General features: G+C 38.5%; 1 protein-coding gene across 1 annotated transcript; it reads right to left on the bottom strand.

Annotated features, from left to right (window-relative positions):
* Positions 1–402: 402 nt before the first annotated feature.
* Positions 403–19,055, bottom strand: LOC127639905 (tudor domain-containing protein 5-like). The gene is made up of 18 exons (XM_052122235.1): positions 19,019–19,055; positions 17,884–18,117; positions 15,209–15,640; positions 14,283–14,446; positions 14,060–14,143; positions 13,920–13,976; positions 13,269–13,437; positions 12,984–13,162; positions 12,267–12,478; positions 9,364–9,573; positions 9,128–9,194; positions 8,778–8,975; positions 8,531–8,692; positions 8,062–8,175; positions 6,740–6,880; positions 4,146–4,293; positions 843–1,040; positions 403–668 (listed from the first exon to the last, which is right to left on the bottom strand). Exons 1-17 carry the CDS (start codon positions 19,044–19,046, stop codon positions 856–858), a joined length of 2,784 nt encoding a protein of 927 aa, XP_051978195.1. The 5' UTR covers positions 19,047–19,055; the 3' UTR covers positions 403–668; positions 843–855.
* Positions 19,056–20,934: the final 1,879 nt, after the last annotated feature.

Below are 20,934 nucleotides of genomic sequence, written 5' to 3'. Positions count from 1 at the left end.
TCTAATTCACAGCTGTCAAAGTTTACCCTGCAAACGTGTACTTTTGCGTTCAAAACCCGTAGTGAGAAAAAGGTCCATCGGCCAAACAAGGTAGATTCAGGACCAGCAGAACACTGCCAACCTGTACCCTTTGCTTGGTTTGATTTGCAACCACTGAGGCGTGTTATGCATGCACTTGGTTACATGACATCCTGTTTGAGTAATTTAATTTTTCTCCATGTTCAATGGAGCAAGGATCCTCCCACGGAGACTGTTGGTTTGAAGTAAATATTCCAAAAGTGAAAACCAAGTGTGGGTGGAATAGTTTGAAGTTACACAGATTATTATAACAAATCAGAATAAACCACTCAATTGTTTGCTTGGATGAACTAATTACATTTTGTACACTCTTGGGTTTGAAGTTTTATTAAATTTGGTCTTTGTCTAATTACAACAGACTTACAAATTAAACAGACACAATTTCAGTGTATCTTCCTTGTTTTATCAGTCTTTCTTTATAAAACGGTTTGTTGGTAAAGAAAAATCAGTTACCAAACAGTAAACAAGCAACTTCATAAAACAAATACAATATAGTACAAACATAATACAAATAAAACATGAACATCTGGCCAGTTTGAGGAGTGGGTGATCTGGTCCAGTGTAAAACGCACAATACATCAGCACTGTACCTGCAAAAAAACAAACAACAATTCACAACAGGGGTAACATTATGATAAAAGACCATTTAACCTGCCTTCCACTGTCTTTAGAATAATGCTTAATATAAGATGCTGTTGCCAAAGGAAGAGCAAAAACATATTGAACATGAAGTGCTCAAAGGTTTGAAAAACAAATGCACACACCACTTTTGGCTGATCAGACTGTTTGGTTGGAGTACCAGTTGAGGATGTTGGCCCCAGCGGACAGGCGAGCAGCTGGTCTCAGAGCTAAGGGAGATGTGTGGTGCTGGAATGGAGTCTTTGAACACAGTCGGTCTGAAGTGTTGAACAAACGCAACATGAAGTTAGAGAGTGGGGGCAGGACCGGATAAACGGGCACACCTGGAAAAATTATGAAAACTGGGTTATAAGTCAATCCGATCATATCTGCAAATAGAACAGAGCAAAATTTCATTAAAGTAGCAATATCTACTAAGTTGCATAAAAGTGAAGGGTTTCTGCGGCACAAGCTTCACCAAATGGAATTAAAAAACTAAATTATGACAGCTTTCAAAAAATGTTTCCCCGCTTTCTCATTACTGCAATCCGAAAACGAAAACCCTCTTTCTCATTATGGCAATCCAAAAATGGTCTGGTTACAACTGTAACCTTGTTTCTCTGAAAGGAGGGAACAAAATGCTGTGTCAGTTTCTCACACAATGTGAAACTCCTCTCAAGAGTGACAATCTCTGAAGCCCTTTAAAATCAGGCAAATTTTCTGTCTGATGGCACTTCACACTCCGCCCCTGATGCGCACATTATCGCAAGCATATGAAGCATGAACACTGCTCCATTTCGTCAGGATTTTAAAACAAATGAAAGAGGGTACATCTCGGTCCCCTAACAGCGAGAAATCAATCCCGTTCCCACCTTTCAGGGAACCAAGTTAACGGTTGTAACCACACCGTTCTGTTTTCTTCTTACCTAGAAAACCATCGTCTGAGCACAGGCAGGAAAGTAGAATATAATAAACTAAATTTTAAGGTGTGCAGTTTCAATGACAAAGCGAAGATCCAGGCGTCCAGAGCACCACGAGAAATGAAATCACGATCTATAAGGAGACTATTTCGAAAAAATGGCGGTGTGTTCTGATTTATATACTTGCAATGATGCATGTATTAGGGTCGGAGCATCAAGCGGCATCTGCCCAAAAATGTATGTGATTTTAAAGGGCTTCAGAGATCGTCACTCCTGAGGGGGGAAGGACAGGGGCGGGTTTCCCATAGCATCAGCAACTGACACAGCCTTGATATGACTGACTTGAAAGGGATCCCTCATTCTCATTACTGCAGTGTGAACAACCCAATTATCATTGCTGCAATGTGAACAACCCAATTCTCATCACTGCAATGCAAAATACTTCGTTCTCATTACTGCAGTGGGAACAACCCAATTCTTGTTACTGCAGTGGGAACAACCCAATTCTTGTTACTGCAGTGCGAACAACCCAATTCTCATCACTGCAATGCAAAATACTTCGTTCTCATTACTGCAGTGGGAACAACCAAATTCTCGTTACTGCAGTGCGAACAACCCAATTCTTGTTACTGCAGTGCGAACAACCCAATTCTTGTTACTGCAGTGCGAACAACCCAATTCTCATCACTGCAATGCAAAATACTTCGTTCTCATTACTGCAGTTGGAACAAGCCAATTCTCGTTACTGCAGTGCGAACAAGCCAATTCTTGTTACTGCAGTGCGAACAACCCAATTCTCGTTACTGCAGTGGGAACAAGCCAATTCTCGTTACTGCAGTGCGAACAACCCAATTCTCGTTACTGCAGTGGGAACAACCCAATTCTCGTTACTGCAGTGCGAACAATCCAATTCTCGTTACTGCAGTGCGAACAACCCAATTCTCGTTACTGCAGTGGGAACAACCCAATTCTCGTTACTGCAGTGGGAACAACCCAATTCTCGTTACTGCAGTGCGAACAACCCAATTCTCATCACTGCAATGCAAAATACTTCGTTCTCATTACTGCAGTTGGAACAAGCCAATTCTCGTTACTGCAGTGGGAACAACCCAATTCTCGTTACTGCAGTGCGAACAACCCAATTCTCGTTACTGCAGTGCGAACAATCCAATTCTCGTTACTGCAGTGCGAACAAGCCAATTCTCGTTACTGCAGTGCGAACAACCCAATTCTCGTTACTGCATTGCGAACAATCCAATTCTCATCACTGCAATGCAAAATACTTCGTTCTCATTACTGCAGTGGGAACAACCCAATTCTCGTTACTGCAGTGGGAACAACCCAATTCTCATCACTGCAATGCAAAATACTTCGTTCTCATTACTACAGTGGGAACAAGCCAATTCTCGTTACTGCAGTGCGAACAAGCCAATTCTCGTTACTGCAGTGGGAACAAGCCAATTCTCGTTACTGCAGTGGGAACAAGCCAATTCTCGTTACTGCAGTGCGAACAACCCAATTCTTGTTACTGCAGTGCGAACAACCCAATTCTCATCACTGCAATGCAAAATACTTCGTTCTCATTACTGCAGTGGGAACAACCCAATTCTCATCACTGCAATGCAAAATACTTCGTTCTCATTACTACAGTGGGAACAAGCCAATTCTCGTTACTGCAGTGCGAACAAGCCAATTCTCGTTACTGCAGTGGGAACAAGCCAATTCTCGTTACTGCAGTGGGAACAACCCAATTCTCATCACTGCAATGCAAAATACTTCGTTCTCGTTACTGCAGTGCGAACAATCCAATTCTCGTTACTGCAGTGCGAACAATCCAATTCTCGTTACTGCAGTGCGAACAATCCAATTCTCGTTACTGCAGTGCGAACAATCCAATTCTCGTTACTGCAGTGCGAACAATCCAATTCTCGTTACTGCAGTGCGAACAACCCAATTCTCGTTAATGCATTGCGAACAATCCAATTCTCATCACTGCAATGCAAAATACTTCGTTCTCATTACTACAGTGGGAACAAGCCAATTCTCGTTACTGCAGTGCGAACAAGCCAATTCTCGTTACTGCAGTGGGAACAAGCCAATTCTCGTTACTGCAGTGGGAACAACCCAATTCTCGATACTGCAGTGGGAACAACCCAATTCTCGTTACTGCAGTGGGAACAACCCAATTCTCGTTACTGCAGTGGGAACAACCCAATTCTCATCACTGCAATGCAAAATACTTCGTTCTCATTACTACAGTGGGAACAAGCCAATTCTCGTTACTGCAGTGCGAACAAGCCAATTCTCTTTACTGCAGTGGGAACAAGCCAATTCTCGTTACTGCAGTGGGAACAACCCAATTCTCGTTACTGCAGTGGGAACAACCCAATTCTCAATACTGCAGTGGGAACAACCCAATTCTCGTTACTGCAGTGGGAACAACCCAATTCTCGTTACTGCATTGTGAAAATAAAAAATAAAAAACCAACAGTTTAAACATTTTGATGATGGGTTATTTCCGCACTCTACCTGCATGGCTGCGGCTGATCTGCATCAGGCTGGGGTTGTGGGGACTGCTGCTTCTCGATGTGACTGGCTTCAACTCACCTTTAGATCCACCTCTTTGAGGTTCATTTAACACTGCTTGAACAGTTGGAGCAGATGACTCTAGCTTAGACTATGTAATAAAAAAATATAATAATAAAATAAATTAAAATATATTTTACAAATGCAGTCATGCCAACAATTTAGTGGTATAAGCATTGGTTACATATGTACTGTACCTCAAGTTAAATCATAATTTACTCCTTACCCTTGTTGTTCCAAACGATTGACTTTCTTCTAACAAAAGGAAAATTGTTAGACTCTGTCACCATTTACTTTCATTATATTTTTTACCATAGAATAAAAAAGTGAATGGTGACTGAGACCGAACATTCTCCAGGGCTTGACATTTAGCATTGTCACGTGCTTGTCCTTCGGAGAAGTAAATTGGTAATTCACAGTTACTCATCCGGAGAGAAAAAATGATGAAAGAAAGAAAAGCCCCCATTGCCATCATTTAAAGCTAATGGGGATCACATTATTACAGTGTAGAAAGACGGTTTATCCTAGTGAATATAAGCCCACTATGTCCCAAGCTCCGTAACATGTAAACGGGCAGTGAAGCTAGCTAGCAGCCACAGTTTAAATATGATTGCTAATGTTATATAACCACTTAGTTTTGTTGTCCTTGGCAGATACCTTTAACAAATTCTTTAACAGATAATTGGCAGTTCACTCAAAAAGAAAATTTCTGTAATCATTACTTAGTTTCACACTCAAGTTAGAGCTGCGCGATTAATCGTTAAAAGATCGCGATTTCGATTCAGACACCCACGCAATCTTATTCATAAATGACAACGATTCAGCCATGTTAACGTTCCAGTTACATGCCTTTGTAAGGCGGTCAAATTTCATTTTGAAATGTGCTTTGAGTTGCGTTTTTATACGGTGAAGTTCTTTTTAACTTGATATCTAAAAACTGTGCTCATTCTCAGAAGAGAATTACAGTTTGAAACTAATTATTGATCTGATTTGTTCATCTGTATGGATTGGTTTACCAATTGTCATCTACATGTTAAAAAGTAAATAAAAGTGTGGGTGAATTCCCTGCATCATAAAAGGTAGAACATGCGGGAATGTTTTAAATTGTGCGCAATATCCGCAATCCACCGCTCAATTTCAGGCCTTGATAAGAATATGAACTTTGTAATAAGTGACACAGGTCCAGGCTATATCACAAACATACCCAGTAAGTTTAATAAGTTAGGCTACTTGTCCAGTCAGGCAAGTCAAATTTTCTTTCCCTTGCCCCTTCAAAAATTCACTTGTTAATATCGATACCTGATTCTCCCTAATATCTGTTCTTGTGTTCCACTGAAGAAAGTCATAAGCATTTGGAACAATGTGAGGGTGAGTAAATGGTGACATTAATTTTATTTTAATGTGTACTATCCATTAAAGGAGAGAGACCAGAAACTGCCATGTCACTTTAGGCTGAAAACGGCTGAAAATGTATGTTTTGGCTCTTTATTGTAGAAACTTGACATTCTTTATCAAGCACTTTGTTAAATAATTAAGCAGATGAACCTCTGTGGAGATGCTAATTAGGATTCTCATCTAATCACCACACAATTAAGATCAACTGCCTCCCAAAGGGCTCAGTGTAAGAATGGGATGTAAAAGGGAACAATAAGTTAGGAGATAACATCTCCAGATGAATAGCACCTGAGCAAAGTGTCATGATCCTGCCATTTTGATCTTGTGCTGTTCTTGTTTTGGCAGGGTAGTGACAGTTTCCTCCACCTGGCTCTCAGGTTGTCCCATGTGTTGTTTCCCCAGGTGCTGCTCATCAGCACACTCAGCATTGCCATGGCAGTGCTGAGTGTGCTGCTTGTGTTTATGGCCAGCGCCTGGTTTCAATCCTTCCGTTTCCTTTATATTCCTTCCTTTGTCTTGTCTGGTTGTCAGTTTGTTTTGTTTCTCTATTCCAGTCAGTTGTCAGTTATTTGTACTCCAGTTTCCCTGGTCAGTTATTATTTTGCTGTTTTGTCTTGTTGTTTATATTTTCCTCCATGGTTTCTCGGTTTGATTTTGTTTTGTTTAATAAATATTTTAGTTAGCCTCATTCCTGCATTTGGGTCCTCATTCTCATTACCAGTTCCTGACACAAAGACTGAGTGCTAAACGCCAAGAACAAAGTCTGAAGTTGGAGGTTTGTTCATAGCAGAACAGGAGTGCTGCTCTAGTATCAGCTTTTACCTCATTTTACATGCCAGTGACAACAGTGCTGCTAAAAAAAAAACATGACTCTAGGAAAGGTATTGTATAGGATTATATTACTTTATATCCCATAATGGTAACGGTATACCTCATTATCTAGTTATTATTTTGTTGGACGTTCTAATATCTACTGTGGAATAAAAGGTGTAGCAAAATCTGTACTTGTTAAAACATTTCTACTGTTTTGTGATTTACATTTTGCTTTTAGTGGACAGAAAACTTATTTGGCACTCAAAACTAGTCATATTGTGCCTAGTTAGGATGAAATATCAGTTATAATGAAGGCCAGACATTCTTACTTTTAATCCATCTTCTGTCTGGATGTCAGGTTTAAGATTTGTCATATCTGTTTTGTTCTCTGCTGTCCATCCCTGGTCCCATTCACTGCAAAATGATGGGTCTTTACTCTGCACAACCTCAAACGGATTTACTTGCTCCCTCTGAAAGGAAGTATGAGGTTTAAAGAAGAGAACTCCCTCCACCCCCCCAAAAAATACAGTATGAATATATACACACACACATATATATACATATATACACATATACTTTTACATATGTACACACACACACAGATCAGCCACACTGAGCGGCAGTTCTGTGGCTGAAAACACCTTGTTGATGAAAGAGGTCAACAGAGAATGGCCAGACTGGTTTGAGCTGACAGAAAGGCTATGGTAACTCAGATAACCCTTCTGTACAATTGTAGTGAGCAGAATAGCATCTCAGAATGCACAACATATCAAACCTTGAAGCGGATGGGCTACAACAGCTGAAGACCACATTGGGTTCCACTTCTGTCAACCAAGAACAGAAGTGTAGAAGTCCACTGAGGCTGCAGTGGGCCTACCATTTGTGTACCTCAGCAGAAATCCAGATTTGTCAGACTAGTCTATGTTTTTTTACAGTCGTCTACTGTCCAGTTTTGGGGAGCATGGGCCCACTGCAGCCTCAGTTTCCTGTTCTTAGCTAATAGTATTGGTACCCGGAGTGGTCTTCTGCTGCTCTAGCCCATCCGCTTTAATGTTCAACATGTTGTATGTTCAGAAATGATTTTCTGCATATAACTGTTGTAAAGTATGTGTGTGGCAGGGTGGAAGGCGGGGCCGGATCAGAACTGAAAAAGCATGTGTGAGCAAGGAGGCCTACAAACCTCACTCAGTTACAACAGTTCTGTCTGGAGGAATGGGCCAAAATTCCAGCAACAAATGGTGAGAAGCTTGTGGAAGGCTATCCAAAACGTTTGACGGCATGAACTGTATGCCAATGACTGACTTATGATCAATAATATGGTAGTAAACAATACATTGTATTCTAAAGCCGCATTTTGTATTGTCTTATTAATGATTAACTCTTCTGCTACAAGAATGTAATGCATTTTAATTATCTGAATATTATTTATTATATATATTTATAAACATTTTAAATATTTAAAGATAACTACGTATAATTATATATTGAATTATTGATATATGATTGGCTTTCTCAGCAAATAATTGTGTATGTGATTAATCGCGAATCGGGGCACCATGTAATTAATTCGATTAAAAATTTGAATAGATTGACAGCCCTAATATTTACATTTACATAGCTGTGAGACCCACTATATACATATAGGACTTACTTTAGCTCCAGTGTTGACCTCAGGGACACTAATAAACTCCAGCTCTGGAAGATCCAGGACTGGATCCACATCTTTAGAGGGGCAGTTATTTTCTCCATTCTCAGAGCCAAAAATCTAAAAAGAAACAAACAAATGTGAATTTGGTGAGTAAATAAAACAATTAGGATCTGTTCAGATCAAACTAAACAAAATGCAAGTGTGTTGAAATGCATTAAGTTCTTTTTACATTTCTGCGACACTAGCACCACCAAATGAAATTGCAAAAATAAATCCTAGAAGATCATGCATTTTTCCACGTGTTTTTCTTTTTCTAATAAATCTAGCAACAATACTGATAATCAATCAGATCATGGTGTTGTTTGGGGAGGCATATACGTTTTTATAGTTTCAAAAGGGTTGTTTCGTGACCAATAAAATTGATTACCACTGCTGTAAAGCATTTTGACACAGGATGTTTGATTGAAGGTACTGTTTGAGAGGAGCTCAGAGAAGGACTTCCAGTAGATTGGATCTCAGAGTTCTGTCCACTTTTGATATCTGGAGAAGGTGTGGAAGGTGCAACAGACTCATTTATGTCCTCAAGCTGATCATTTCCAAGGTAAACGCTCAATGGATTGAACTTTCCTGATCCCTGAAAGTCAAACCAGAAGAAATCACAGGAGATCAGATAAGCACTGACATGGTGAGTGAATCTATATAAAGATTTGTGTCCAGACCAATCCATAAGCAGTAGAGCATGGAAGGGCATGACCCTCTTTCTGTAGGGCGAGGTGAATGTAAACATCCTCCTCAGTGTTCGTGTCACACAGGAAAAGCAGCAGGAAGTTATCTTGGTAGCTGTGTACAGCGGCCACCAGAGTGTGCTCACAGCACATCCTCTGGAAAAAGCTGATGGCACTCTGAGTCCAAATGCTCTGTAGCAAAAGAAAGCAATTGAACACCATCTCCTTTTATGTTCCATGTACGAAAGAAAGTCATACAGGTTTTGAACAACACTATAGGTGAATTATCCCTTGAAGAAACAAACATGTCATTAGTATGCTTGATAAAGAAGAGCAGCTCTCACCGTGATGGGCCGAACTCCAGCTAACATTGATGGGACAGCCTGAGCCGGGAGGTCAGCATAACAAGCTCTGGAAAATATATATATTTTTTTGGTGAAACCTGGGTCTTGTATATTGAAAGACTTAATGTTATTCCATCCCTTTTCAATCTGACAAAACAATCTATTGACATTACAATATAATCACAAACTGAGTCCAAATCTCAGACATAAATTGTACACTTTAATGTTGAACTCACTTGAGAAATCGGAGGCTGTTCCGTTCCACTTTATTGATGTCTCCAAAGTCTACGTAGTACACCTTGACTTCAGTGGCACTGAGTACCTCATGGATCACCACTCGGTAGAACCACATGTCTCTGGGGGCCACACAGCACACCTGACCCAGCTGCACATAAGCATCAGGCAGCCTGTATCTCTCCATCAGATCCGGGCAAGAGTAACAGCTTCTGGAAAAAGGACAGAATCGGGTATGTTCAGATTGGGACACTACTGTACTTTTCATACTATATTTGCAGTACGTACGGTGTACACAGTGTGCTTCACTTGACCTTCCATTTCCAGTGTGACAAATAAAATGGAAGTGACAAACTGTGATTTTTAAAATCTCTTTTTGGACAGCTAAAAAGGCAAAATATTAATAAAAACAAATTGTGCAAAAAATTTTAAACCGCATTTAGTTCTTAGATGATAACTGGGTGCTACTCACTGGAATAAACATGCAACATAGTGATGTCATATGACAATGTACCATACTACTGTTTAAAATGTTAATTTGCAGCATATTGCATACAGTTTTGTCTTTTAATTTTCACTGTTTTTATTTTTAAGTGTAAAGATTACCGCATCTTCTATAAAACATCAGAAAAATAACCCCAGGTTATAATAATCCCTTTCAAATAGTGCTAAAGAGTTAAATGTATTTACAATGGAAAACAGCGCAGATAGACGCATGTTCTCTGTGAATGCCCCTTAACGCCCCGACATACTCAGTTCTTCTTCATTCTTCGCTCAGAGCCAAAAAGAAGTTTGAAACAGCTGAGCATCAGTATGCTGATTGCGAACAAAGACACCTTCTACACCACCGCAGGTGGTGTTTAGAGGAGCATTTAAATTTGAGGACACAACAAGACTACGTGCAAAACATCAACTAATATGACATTAAAATGACAGGATCAATGACTTCATGCCTCATTCTATCTGGTTCATCCTTGGGAGCAATTTCCCAGAGGCCTCAAGCTACCATGTTCATCTGTACAAACAATAGTACGCAAGTATAAACACTATGGGACCAAGCAGCCATAATACCGCTCAGGAAGGAGACACATTCTGCCTCTTAGAGATGAACGTAGTTTGGTGTGAAAAGTGCAAATCAATGCCAGAACGACAGCCAAGAACCTTGTGAAGATGCTTAAGGAAACAGGTAGACAAGTATCTATATCCACAGTAATGAGAGTCCTATATCGACCTGACAGTAACTGCATCTGAAAGGTTGCTCAGCAAGGAAGAAACCACTGCTCCAAAACCACCATCATAAAAAACAGACTACAGTTTGCAAGTGCACATGGGGACAAAGATCCCCACGAAGGAGGAGGTCTGATGAAACAAAAATAGAACCGATTGGCCATAATGAACATTAATATGTTTGGAGGAAAAAGGGTGAGACTTGTAAGCTGAAGAACACCATCCCAACCATGAAGCATGCGGGGTGGCAGCATCATGTTATGGGGTTGCTTTGATTCAGAAGGGACTGGTGCACTTCACAAAATCATTAGGAAGGAACATTATGTGGATATATTGAATCAACATCTCAAGACATCAGCCAGGAAGTTAAAGCTCGGTCACAATTGAGTCTTCCAAATGGACAATGACCCCAAGCATACCTCCAAAGTTGTGGCACAATGGCTTAAGGCATAAGCATCACAAAGCCCTGACCCCTGGTCTACAAACCTGACTCAGTTACACCAGTTCTGTCTGGAGGAATGGGACAAAATTCCAGCAACTTATTGTGAAAAGCTTGTGGAAGGCTATTATTCAGACATTTCACATTCTTAAAATAAAGTAATGATCCTAACTGACCTAAGACAGGAATGTTTTCTATGATTGTCAGGAATTGAGAAAAACTTCTGACTTCAACTGTACATAATATGAAAATAAATATCTATTTATCTTTATGGAATAATATGTATTATAACATATACATTTATATTATACAAGCAAGGTTCTCTCTCAGGATTTCACCTGTTAACATTTTCAATGCATTTTGTCAACAATAAAAGGCCATCTTAAATGTAACTTGTGAGTATTGACTTGTACTCTTAGTGATAGTAATTTGGTCTTCACTTGCAAACGTTTATGATTTTCTTCCATAGAACACAAAAGGAGATGTTAGGCAAAATATTAGTTTCAGTCACCATTCACTTGCATTGTAAGGGAAAAAAAATAAATATGTAGCTACAGTGAATTTTGAATGGAACTAACATTCTGCTAACTATAAATCATCTTTTGTGTTTCACAGAAGAGAGTAATTCATACAGGCTTGAGGGTGAGTAGTGATGACAGAAATCACATTTTTGGGTAAACTGCCCTTTAACTACCCATTAATGTATTTGTTAAAGGTATCTGCCAAGAACAACAACATAAATATAAGTCAGTACATGTTGCTTCACGTCTTACTGAGAAACAAGTCACTGAAACAGAAGACCATAATTAGGCTACATACTTTAAAAATAATTTAATCTGAAAAAACCCAAGTATTAATAGAAAAATTGCAGGACATTCACCTCCCATCTTTCACAGGACCATGTCAACATGTTCATTTTGCTCATCAAATATGAATGCTAAGTAGCCAAGAAAATGACTACTTTTGGCCAGGTATGACATAATTTTATTACAGGGTTACTGCAGAATTTGTTTCATCAAATTTCATACATTTAATACCTTTTTCCAAGACATGAACAGAAAATGAACACTGTATAACCATACCAAAACAAAGCCAATAAAAAATTTAACTACTCACATGTTTGTCCACAAATATATCACATTAAAAATGGTTAATGCACCATTATAATCCAATTACAAATGAATACAAATTCAATACAAATGTATTACTTTAAAAAAAATGTATAACAAAGTGAGATACCTCATTTCAATCATCATGTTCTCCAGGGCTCTGGCCTCCTTGTTTTGGCTAAAGCGGACATAGAAGTGACTGGGTGACGCCGTCTGCTCCACCAGCACTGGCACCAGCTCTCTCTTCTTCCTGCGAGTGGGAGGCTTCAGCTTCTGGTAGCGCACTGCGTCCAGAGGAATCACCGCACCATGGTTCACCAACTCCGGGAAAAGATCCACCATCTATGACAACCAGTCACACATATATTGTCAATTAAGAATCCTACAGTCTAGCAAACTTACAATTAGGTTGAATCACAATTTGCATACTATACGTACTATATAGTATGCATGCATGGATACATGCGTTCTTGCATTAGAGTGGTAGTAACAAACTTCAGTACTCAAGGGGGTGATAGGTTTACCTTCAAAAGTCTGTTCCATTAAACTGGATCTGTTATTATTCAGGTAGGTTGCTATAAAAATACTTAATAAGAGTAAACTCATCGTAAAAGCGGACAGTTCACACTAATGTCCCCTATGGGGCCCCTTGTGGCAACATTGAGCATTGAGTTATGAATTGCGATCAGACACATTTTGGAATGCAAAAAATCAAGCTAGTGTGGCTAGAAGCGGTCGAGTTGATATACTTTATAGCAAAATAAGGAATGATAAATATAAAACAAGCATAATAATAGATTTTGGATGATTGGGGAAGTGTAACAAATTAGCGCTAATGATTCCTAACCTGATAAATGGTCTTATTAGAGACTATGAGCTCGGTATCAGTCTCTTGGGAGTCTGTGGATTGCTCAGTCTCATCTCGCTCCCATGCAGACTCAGTACAGCTGAAGTAAAAGGCTTTCGTGGAGGGATTCGGTGATTCGGCTGTTGGACTGGAAGTGGTGCCGTGACCCGTGGATAATTCTTGCAACAGAAATGCATCACAATTTAAGTCTCATTAAAAGGATAATTTGGTCTGATCAATATGGTGAATGAAAAAGGTAAGTGGAACAGGTCATTAAGGCACTACCAGGTTCAGTTGGAGGAGTGTCATTCGGTTTGAACTCCATGATGATCCAGTGGTTTTCGCCATCCTTAGTGCCATGTTGGATGTAGAACGTGTCACTCAAAGCTCCAACCATCTCGGTCACACTCAGAAAGCCACACTGGGCCAACGGCAACTCCTCACCATACATTCTCTAACCATAATAAATGTGAGACAAGCTGTAAATGTGTGGTAAAAGAAAAACAGACCACAAGGGAATTTTTTGCTCATAAAGTATGGGCAAATCTCACGAAGAACACGCCCTGGTCATATTTGAAGCTAAATTAAAAACATTTTAAAAAATTTGATGGAAGTAACTGAAGGACCAAAAAAGTGAGCCGTGGTCACCCTTTGATTTTTGTATGGATGAATGGAGTTTAGACATTCTACAACAGAACTCTTTTGAGAAAGACAGAAACTCCTACAGGTTTGCAATGACATAAAGGTATGTAAATGATAGCAGAAATTTCATTTATGGGTGAACTATGCCTTTAAGACTTTAAGTCAGAGAAAATGTGCTTAATTTTCATAAAAACAATTTCACAATGCAGGCTTCTTTTAACAGATTTCTTATATTTTGTCATGATAATGACTCTTCTTGACAGGCTTTGTGAGATTGCCCTGTAAATTCAATACCTTGTATTCTTTTGGTAGATTGTGAATGGAGATTCCATTGCTATTTTCAGCTACAACCTGAAATAAGATCCATATCTCAAACATAATCCAAAGATAGAAGATGCACGAGATAAGCAATGTTTTCAGCTGTTCTGACAGACCTTCCGTAGCATATCTTTCAGCTCGCTATTGACAGTGCCAGCAGTGCCCTTCTCAAAAATCTTCTCTCTGAGCTCCTCCTCAAGCTTAAAGAAGATTTACCCAGAAAATATTGCTTTATTTAAAGTGCAATGCAACTTATTTTATAAAAGAGACCAAATATGTGTATCTAAATATATATCATTGGTAGAAAAAGCAAGAATATTCCAAGTTAGATTTCCAAACCTTAAAAACTTTTTCTTCAAAAGACTGATCTCCCTTTGTGGCATCTGGCGAAGGAACGGCAGAGAAGATCTGTGAATCTTGATGTTTTTTCTCACGCTCTGGTGGTGTCGATGCTTTAGGACTGAATGCCACTGGCTTCTCCTTTGCCCCAAAAGGAGATGCCACTGCAAAACAATATGAACATGATATCCCAATTCATCTCCATGAAATAGATGTCAGAAACAACAACTTTGCATCTGTAACGACATTGCAAATAGTGGTGAGTAGTCTGACCAAAATCTTATATCACCATACGAGATATTTTATATCACAGGAAGGGTATATATATCATAATACAGCAATGTTCTATGTTTTCCTGGAAATACAATGAAAACATTGTTTAAATAGTACATAAGCATGTGGCATACGGTATATGTGGATACTTTCAATAATACTTGATATTATGCAGATCAAGTCCACAATAATTAATTTTTTTGGGGGGAGGGGGACGCATTTATTTCGCTACATTTACATCTTAAAAAGAGTGTTTCAAAAATGTTCTCCATGATCTCATACTTTGGAAAAATTAAAAAACAAAAACATTGGTCGAATTCTCGAATTAATGCAAAAAGTTGCCATAAATCACAAGTTCTTCCTCATCTCTATTTTTTTCGAACATACATAACTCTGTATTTTTGTATTACCCCATGTTTCTTCGTTGCTCTCGCATGAAAATAAAATAAAGCAGTCCTGCCCCTTAATAGCCACGCAAATATATCTTAAACATTGTATGAACAGTATAGCGAAATCTCTGACAGCCACATTTCTACCGTCTCACTGTTTACTGTTCTCCTACCGTCATAATGAAATAACAAAAAAACTATTTTAAAACAAATCAACCTCTCATTCTACATACATTTCCTTATAATAAATATATCAATACGTACACTGCTTGGAAGGACTTGACATCAGATTATATGTCTGTTTTTGAGGGGAGATAGGACTTCTTAGAAGCAACTGAGATCCAGTGCGACTTTGCTGTGTGACTATGAAATCCATGGCAGCCGCCAGCATTTCAGAAATGGAGTAGAAGCCATACTGTGTTATCTGGAGCGGCCTTCCAAACTGTCTCATATACATAGATTCCAGCTCTGATAGTCTGACCGGGCCATGAGATAGTATTTGTTTTAGTTGGCTGCGTAGCTGCGCTGGCAGGGTGGGTTTAATCTGGCCACGGCGAGGGAGAATAACTGGCTGGTGGTGCGGGTAACGGACTTGGAAAGTCCCTGGTTTTCTCTTCCCTTTGTAGGGTTTGGGTTTGTGGTCACGTTGCTTGGACACCAGCTCTTCAATACCTTTGGTGCTTTCATCTCCAATGGCTGCAAAGAAAAAGATACAGGCTTATTCCAGAAGTGAAATTAATAAGAACTAGAGCTGTCAAAATTGTTAGAAGCTGTTAATTTTTCTTAATCACTATTAACGCATTTACCAGTTTGACATTAGATCCTAACATTTTTATTCAACTCAGAATGAGTTCTGAACACTGGTTGTAATTGGGCAGAACCTTTGCGATGTGTCCGCTGGAGTCATTACACCGACTCACACACAAAAGCGATACCCTGGCTGGATTTTAAAACCTAGTGCACAGCATATAAACAGTATTTATGAGTATCGAAGGCACATTTGAAAAAGCGAACACTGAGCTAAATGCTGTCTAGGTAGGCAGCTGAGCAGCTCTCTAGGTTTTGAAACAGAGCCTGTGTCAATAATCAAGTGATGGAGAAAAGATTTCTTAACATTGTTTGTTGTACAAAAAAAGCCCAGATGGGACTTGTGACAGAAGTCAAGTAAATTGGAGCCTCTGTAAGGCCCAATTTAATTACCACAGAAGCACGTTCAGTCTTAACTATCATGAAAACACAGAATGAGACACTGTCTACAAGCGCTTTTCATGTGGAGTTCAAAGTGCTGCTTGATGCTGGCGTTGATGCCCTGACTCAAATCATGAAAGGGACTTCATGACTGCTGTAGAAAAGCAGATGGCCACAGTCTGCCGGTTGACTGATATTGTGGAGGATGACAGTTTAATTAATCGCAACTATAAAAAATTAAGCTATGGCTATCCCATAAAAATAAATTCATCGACTGACATAACTAGTAAGAAATAGGGATGCACAATGTATCTGCCAATTACTGACCAAATTAAAACCACCGTCAAATCATTTTTAAGCATGAAAACGCTGATATGAATAATCAATGGTTTATTTACAATTATCATCACACTTTGTTAAAACTCTGTCACAGCTCTGCACAATCCAGAAATAGTGATAGCCACAGAATGTAGAAGGGTTGGCATGTCATATTTAATTTGTAATCATTCTCATATTAGGTCTGAGGAAAAACAGTTGTTACAGACATGACAGTTGTGAAAGCAGCCCTTACCTAAACAAGATGAGGGAAAACCATGTAAAACACTTTGAAACCACCAAAATTTGACTTCTAAGACATTGGTATGGAATCCATTAAAGGATTAGTTCACCCAAAAATTTAAATTCTTTCATAATATGCTCAGCTTCATGCCATCCCAGATGTGTATGAATTTCTTTCTTCTTCAGAACACAAGCGAAGATTTTTTTAAGAATATTTCAGCTTTGTGGGTCCATTTAATGCAAGTGAATGGCTGCCAAATTTTTTACGTTCCAAAAAGCACAAAAAGCAAAAGTAATCTATAAGCCCTCTTGGAATGGTGAACAAAGAAAGCTGTTTGAATCGGTTTGAATGCATGTGAGTGGAGGAAATGCATCAGACTAAGACCGCTTCATCAATTTATTTTGTGCGGAAACAGAATCACACTCCATAGAAACAGCTGCTAATAAGTGATCTACCTTTGAATATTTATGAAGAGGCGGCTTCCGCACTTACCTCCGTAAAAAAAAAGTTTTAAATATCAACCCATTTCTAACAAACATCAAGCGTTTCGCTTCAGAAGACATTTATTATACCACTGGAATCATATCTTTCCCAATTTGGCAACCATTCACTTGAATTTTATAGACCTACTGAGCAGAAATATTGTTCTAAAAATCTTAATTTGAAGAAAGACAGTAATACACATGTGGAATGGCATGAGGGTGAATAAAATATGAGAGAATTTTCATGTTAGGGTGAATTATTACTTATAAACTGCACGAATAAGTTAAGATTGAAATTGCAATACATTCTTGAATTATTACTAAACATCGAAAGCTTAAAAACAGACTGTATTCAGCACTTCAGTCAACATTGTGTGAGCAAGTGGCACCCTCTAGCGGTCTGGACAGCATCATCCACAATAGTACTTAAAAGGGTGTTTTGCTCCTTTGGTAACTTCTTATTTTTTCATGATGTGGTTGACATTTGAGGGGAATTGCCCAACATATGCATGATATGAATTTGTGATGTTCTATTATATACAAACATGTCAAATGTGATTTATGTTGTATTGCAACAGTAAGTGAATTGTTTTATTAGAAGTACAAAAAAAATATATACCCTTAAGAAAGTTTTGGATATACATTTATTTTCTATTTTTATGAGCAAAAACATTACCATTAACCCTGAAGGGTTAAAATACTGAGAATACCTTTCAAAATGATGTTGCCATCCATTTGGAATTCCAAGTGCACAACATCGGGCATTTCCTTCACCATGTCCAGAACATTGTGGAAACCCAGTAACCTTAGGGGCATGGGGTAACCCAGTATGGTCTGGTAGTCTCTTTTGAGCTGTTCGGGGGTCAAGCCATGCTTGGCAGATATCAGCAGAGATCGGACATCCTTCCTCAGACCCATGAGGAGCTGATCCTGGGTCATTCTGCCTACAAATAAAGATGATGATACACTGTATAATTATACAGTGCTGGGGAAAAAAATAAATAAAAACAGCTTAAATTGTTGGCAGGACTTACCTGGTCGCCCAGCCTGGTCAGTTGGCTGTTTTTGTTTTAGGGGTTTGGGCACTTTTTAACTGGTCAAGCTGAGAAACCAGCTTAATTCAGACTAGGCAACAGCTAAGGCTAGTTTTAGCTTATTTATTTATTTTATAAGGGTAGAATTGAATATAGATTCAAACAAACAGGTAGACAACAACAGTTCGAAAATACCATCAAAACGACGTTAATTTTATTGCTTGAATGCAAAACATGCTCGCGCATAGATGTGTCAATCACTATAACATTGGCTAATATACTTTTAAACGTATATTTCTACATTTATATGTGCTGTTATTGTTTTTCTATGGACGATTAATTGCATTTACTTTAAAGAATACGCTGGTAATCTAAATACATGTATCTCTCCATGCAGACCACGCGACAAACAAACGACGCTGCGCAAAGTCGTAGAAAGTTTGATTCATCCTTGTGAGTCGAGTCTTTTGAATCTGCACACCAAAAAGATTCGTTCAGTCACCATTTCGGCAGATTACATATTTACGATAGTTTTGGTGACAATTTTGTGTTATTTTGCGTCTTGTATATGTAATGAATGAGTCATTTCACGGCCGAAATAGTTTATGACCAAAACAATTTAAGTGAAAGAGAACAATTCGTTGATTTCGAGTTCGTTCACAAACGAAACACCACATGTGCACGAGCAAGTTGCAACGAAGCAAAGGTCAAAATATCAGCCAAATTTAACTTTTTAAAAATACTGGATGAAGAAGTGTATATTGATCCACATTCTACGCGAGTTGACTGCACATTAGATGTATTTTATTACCGTTTATGGGGGATGATGTAGACTTCATTTGACACGTGCTTCACCAGACACTCCTGCTGTGCTGTTAGTGCGCATCCTTCACATGGTTCTCATGGCACTCTTTCTACTTGTAAATGTATCTCTCATGATGTTATGCTAAACATGCATTATTATTTTTTATATATTATTAATAGTATAATTTACATGTCTATAATTTAATAGATACAAAAAAAAAACTGTTACAACACTAACACGAAGAGTGTAAAATGAAGCATTTTACAAAACACATGACAATTTGGGTAGATTTAGCAACAAAATTGTCTAATTTTGCCTGAATTGCCTAAATATAACCTATAATAAACTGTATAAACAACAATATAACCCTCAAATATAAATTGTTAATCTTACTTTTACATTTTAAATGGGTCATACTTCTAATTATCTGTTTGTGTTGTAATTTAAGTTAGTATTTCTATAAAAGTGCATACCAGGCTTTTAGAAATATGATATTTGCTAATACTTATGTCTGAGCTGTTGTTTTCCCTCCAAAAGGATGTCACTTACTGGAGGAGGATCAACATCATTAAAGGGATAGTTCACTCAAAAATGAAAATTCTCTCATCATTTGCTCATCCCCAGGCTATACCAGATGTGTATGACTGACTGACATCTGCAGAACACAAATGGAGATTTTTAGAAGACAATCTCAGCTCTGTCCTACAATTAAATGTTCATTGTCCATACAGTGCAAGTGAGTGGTGGCCAGAACTTTGAAGCTCCAAAAAGCACATAAAGGCAGCATAAAAGTAATTACTATGACTCCAGTGGTTTAATCAATGTGTTCTGAAGCGATCCAAGTGATTTTGGATGAGAACAGATAAAAATATGACTCTTTCGCTATAAGACTTGACATCAGCAGTCTCCAGTGTGATCATGACTTCAAGCTTGATTACACTTCTTAGCGCCATCTATTGCTCTGTGCATACGTCAAGCACTAGGAAGTGTAATCAAGCTTGAAATCGTGATTGTACATAGAGGCTGCAATGAGAATATGACAAGTGTGGGGCCTCGGTAACTCAGCAAGTATTGACACTGAATATCACCCTTGGAGTCATGATTTTGTGGGGTGCATGGTAAGTTGTGCGTGGATCGCAGAGAGTAGCATGAGCCTCCACATGCTGGGAGTCTTTGCGGTGTCATGCACAGCGAGCCACATGACAAGATGCGCGGATTGACTGTCTCAGAAGTGGAGGCAACTGAGACTTGTCCTCCACCACCTGGATTGATGTGAGTAACAGCGTCAACAAGAGAACCTAGTAAGCAGTGGAAATTGGGCATGCAAAATTGGGGAGAAAAAGAAAAAAATAGTGAAAAAGGAGTTATATTTTGGTCTGCTCTCATCCAAAACCGATTGCATCGCTTCAGAAAACATGGATTACGTTTATGCTACCTTTATGTGCTTTTTGGAGCTTCAAATTTTTTATCATTATTCACTTGCATTGTATGGACTAGCAGAATTTGGCAATTCCATTAGTGAAATGAAAAGTATATAATTAAAATATCTGGAATATTTCTTTATAAACTCCCAGTTTTAATTTTAAAAGCACTTTCACAAAGTAATGTGAAATTCTTTCATGCACACAAACATTAACACTTAATTGTGTTATTATGATAGAATAAAACAAAATAATATTATTTCCATCTTTAAATTAGCTAATTTTAATATTTATTTAAGACATAATGTATGACTGGGAATGACATGAAAATGTTCTGCATTGTAAGAGAGACCAAATATTAGAGTTAAAATAATGCTGTTTCTTGTAACACACTTTATTTTAAATACTGCCCTCCTTACAAAACTGAGTAGGATGTTACCAATGAGAATAATTAGTTAGAAGTGTGCAAAGACTCCCCTCTATCAACATATCAACCTGGCA

The sequence above is a fragment of the Xyrauchen texanus genome, chromosome 48, assembly GCF_025860055.1.
Source record: "Xyrauchen texanus isolate HMW12.3.18 chromosome 48, RBS_HiC_50CHRs, whole genome shotgun sequence".
NCBI classification, from domain to species: domain Eukaryota; kingdom Metazoa; phylum Chordata; class Actinopteri; order Cypriniformes; family Catostomidae; genus Xyrauchen; species Xyrauchen texanus.
The sequence above is the reverse complement of the archived record's forward strand: the minus strand, read 5'-3'. Positions and strand labels throughout refer to the sequence as shown.

Coding starts and splice junctions, on each gene's coding strand:
- LOC127639905 (XM_052122235.1), bottom strand. CDS start 19,046: ATGAAGTCTACATCATCCCCCATAAACG. Junction 14,447..15,208: donor GTCAAGTCCTTCCAAGCAGT/GTACGTATTGAT, acceptor ATTGTTTTGCAG/TGGCATCTCCTTTTGGGGCA. Junction 8,693..8,777: donor GCTCTACTGCTTATGGATTG/GTCTGGACACAA, acceptor TTTGACTTTCAG/GGATCAGGAAAGTTCAATCC.